General features: G+C 37.2%; 1 protein-coding gene across 1 annotated transcript; it reads right to left on the reverse strand.

Annotated features, from left to right (window-relative positions):
* Positions 1-430: 430 nt before the first annotated feature.
* On the reverse strand, positions 431-3,001 carry LOC145426221 (T-cell surface glycoprotein CD8 beta chain-like). The gene is made up of 4 exons (XM_080299799.1): positions 2,643-3,001; positions 2,132-2,470; positions 1,844-1,951; positions 431-1,725 (listed from the first exon to the last, which is right to left on the reverse strand). The coding sequence occupies exons 1-4, from the start codon at positions 2,683-2,685 to the stop codon at positions 1,700-1,702; spliced, it is 516 nt and encodes a 171-aa protein (XP_080155925.1). The 5' UTR covers positions 2,686-3,001; the 3' UTR covers positions 431-1,699.
* Between the last annotated feature and the right edge of the window lie 317 nt (positions 3,002-3,318).

Consider the following 3,318-nt stretch of genomic DNA (forward strand, 5'->3'; position numbering starts at 1 on the left):
GCTACTGGAAACTGTGGGTGCAGGGTTAAAATAGTTACTTTCTGTCTGAAGACAACATTGATTCCTGTTCTGTTCATGGCTATAAATTTATATAGTCAGACTTCACTACAAAGCAAAATATGTTGCTGCCGTGTCTAAAAGCTGCTCTGCTTCTGTGGTATTCTTGTATACAGGCATTGTACTGGGAAAGATTTGCAAGACGTGTTTTAATGGATTAAAGATTTGAACACTTAGTCAGCTAAGTGCAACATTTTGACTCTTAAGATGTATGATGATTTTCTTATAATAGATAAGGCTTTTGCCTTTTTTGAAAATATGAAGGGTACAATTTTATAAAAGAATTAAGTGCACCAGTTAAACAATGTGTCATGAAAAGGCTGTGTAGCAGGCAAGAGGCAGGACCCAAATGCAGGACTCTCAGACACTGGACTTAAACTCAAAATGCAGCTTTATTCGCTGGAAACACGTTTCAAGGCATTGACTTTACAAAACAAACCAAAAACCTCAAACATGAGCTCGAAACTAAACTGGACTCAAGAAACTAAAAACTAAGGAACATGAGCTAGAAAAAACAACCAGGAACACAACAAGAAAACACACGGCAAAAAAGAGGGTAAGACGCAACACAGGGCAAGAAAAAAACAGGATTAAATACACACCGGAGCAATCAGGGAATGAGAGACAGGAGGGAAACACAGCTGGGAGAAACCAGACAAAAAAGGTAATATTGAGCAAAAACATGTACATTATAACAAGTTAAAATGTTTGGTGACAAAAATATGTTGACGAGACCAATGTCACATAAGAAACCATGTTCTTCTGCCTGTTTCTCTAAGTTTAAGCTGAAGATTTTTCTCCTGGCCACTGCAAGGTTCCAATCTAGATGCAACAAAGGAGTGCTAATCTGTAGCACCAGTAACTTGGGTATCCCTCGCAGAGTACGTTAAATTTAGTAAAACATGGTCAAATGATCATCTTTTCCATTACATTCACAACTTACCATTTTTAACTCGAGATACCTTTAGCCTGTTTAAATACACACACTACACAAGTGCACAGACCACAGGTAATAACAGAAGTGACCATAAAGCAGTCTAGCTGTTGGGAGTGAATGAAAAGAGTTGATTCTTTAAATATATATGTATGTATGTATGTGTATATATACATATATATGTATATATAATCTTTTCTCTAAGTTAGAGGAAAAAATAAGAACACCCTTTACTGCAAAGTGACTAAGAGGTGAAAAACAATGACTATAGCTATAAAGCATAAATGATGTCACCATTTAAGGTTTGAACTGAGGACATTTTGAAGCCACAGTGTTAGTGTTCTGGTAACAGACATGTCAGATACAGGCTACAGCTGCATGTGTTGTGAACGTTTAAATCCAAAATGTCAATATTCCGATGGAACAGTTTTATAAAGGGTAAACTTGATAAAAATATTTAAGCCATTTTTTAGCACTGTATCCTGTTCTATATTTAAGATATAAACTATATGTTCTAATGCACTGATCATCCTTTTACTCTGTTGTCCAGCTTGGATCACTGTAAAATTATAATTGTAAAATGTCAGATGGCTGGTCAGGAATGCGACAGTCCTGGATGTGGGCTGCATTTTTATTTGCTGTATTTGCAACATGACTAAGACTGATTCTCCTCTTCTTTTAGGTGATTCGATGAAATAAACAAAAAAATCAATTCTCAGGCTGGATACTAGATTCTGTAAAAAGAAACAAGAAAATTTTCTTATAGATTTGTCTTTGACTATGTCTTTGAATTGCACAAGTGGACTTTTTAAATTAAACATGAAGAGATAGGACCGAGTTCCTGAACAGTACCTGTCTGAAGCCTCATTTTGATAACAAGGCAAATGATGACCTTAGTAAGAACAACAGTCACAGCGGTCAGAATTAAGCTCGTCAGGTTAGTTGTTTCATCAGCTCCTCCTACAGGAGAAATGCCCACATTTGACTTGAATAACACATTTTGTGCAAAAACTGAAAAGATTCTTCAAATGTGATCCAACCTCTTCACAGCACTGCATTACAATCTGACTGTATTGATGCAAGACACACATCTGTGGTTCCTGTGGTTAACTCTCATATGAAATGTTACATCATTCTTACCTTGAACCTTTAGATATGTTGAGTTGACGATCACTGGGTGTCCGTTTATATAATATCCACAGAAGTACAACCCAGAGTCAGACAAATCCACTTGTTTGATTTTGAGGAAGATAGTCGAGATGTTGGATGTCAATTCAACTTTTTCATGTTCAACTCCGTTGCAGAGAACACTGGGCTGAGCGAAATTATAAATTGATGAAATACAAATAGGCGAGGTTTGGTTGACTAGTCTAAACCAGATTGTGTGAGTAGGAAAACTGGAAAAGTTGGAGCACAGCAGTGTGGCATTTTTTCCAGGCTGGACTTCCACAGTCTGAGAATCTGAGCGGGAGATCCATCCTGAAACAAACAGCAAAGAAATGTAGTTCTGAGCTGTTAAGACCAAAACAGATACTAATAGACCTCAACAGTTTTAGTAGCTCATAAATACCATTTTTCTTCTGGTTATTAAGTAAAACATTACCCTCACCCATGGAATTCATTTGGAGAAAGACTCATTGCCAGTACTTACCAAGGCTGAAGAGAAGTACAGCTGTTCTCATAATAAAGCCCATCGCTGTTCTTAATAACTGAGCTTCACTAAGGAAGTTTCAATAAAGAACAACTTCTATCTGTCTCGCCACTGAGATACAATAACTTGCCCACAAAATGTTGCAGCACAAACATCTGCATGAGCACCAAAATGAATGAGGTGTGTTTTGCCTGTTTCGTAACTCGCATTGTTAACACCTTCACCACTTCTTTGGATTGTGATCTCAGTGCTTTGAAGCTCCGTCCCAGCATGTAATATTGTAGATTTTTAAAGCATGTACCAAGACTGAGGCCAACATTGTCATCAAGTCTTTACAAGATGTTTTTTCCAAGCACAGTTTTCCTGTAATATATAAGTAGAAGACAAATAAAATGCATTAACAGATTTGACAGAAGATAAAAGATCGGAATTAGTTTAGCAAAATCATAATGAATACATAAATTTACCACTGACGAGATTATGAGTAGTTTCTTTCTTCTACATACAAATACAAATACTCTTACTTGGCATTTTACTAGGGATACCTTACCTGGTAGGACTCCCACCCCACACTTCCCCACCCACCTTTGTGGTAACATTGCTGTGGTATAGATTCAGCAAGCTGCTAGAATCAGTCTTTCATGCACGTTAAGGCAGCATCATTTCACTGCTGCAG

This window comes from Astatotilapia calliptera, chromosome 3 (assembly GCF_964374335.1).
Source record: "Astatotilapia calliptera chromosome 3, fAstCal68.1, whole genome shotgun sequence".
Classification (NCBI taxonomy): Eukaryota; Metazoa; Chordata; class Actinopteri; order Cichliformes; family Cichlidae; genus Astatotilapia; species Astatotilapia calliptera.

What these genes read in the sequence shown, in the direction of transcription:
- LOC145426221 (XM_080299799.1), bottom strand. Translation starts at nt 2,685, where the DNA reads ATGGGCTTTATTATGAGAACAGCTGTACTTCTCTTCAGCCTTG. An exon ending in TGTACTTCTCTTCAGCCTTG is followed by an intron (nt 2,471 to 2,642) that starts GTAAGTACTGGC and finishes TGTTTGTTTCAG; the next exon opens with GATGGATCTCCCGCTCAGAT. An exon ending in CAAAATGAGGCTTCAGACAG is followed by an intron (nt 1,726 to 1,843) that starts GTACTGTTCAGG and finishes TTCTTTTTACAG; the next exon opens with AATCTAGTATCCAGCCTGAG.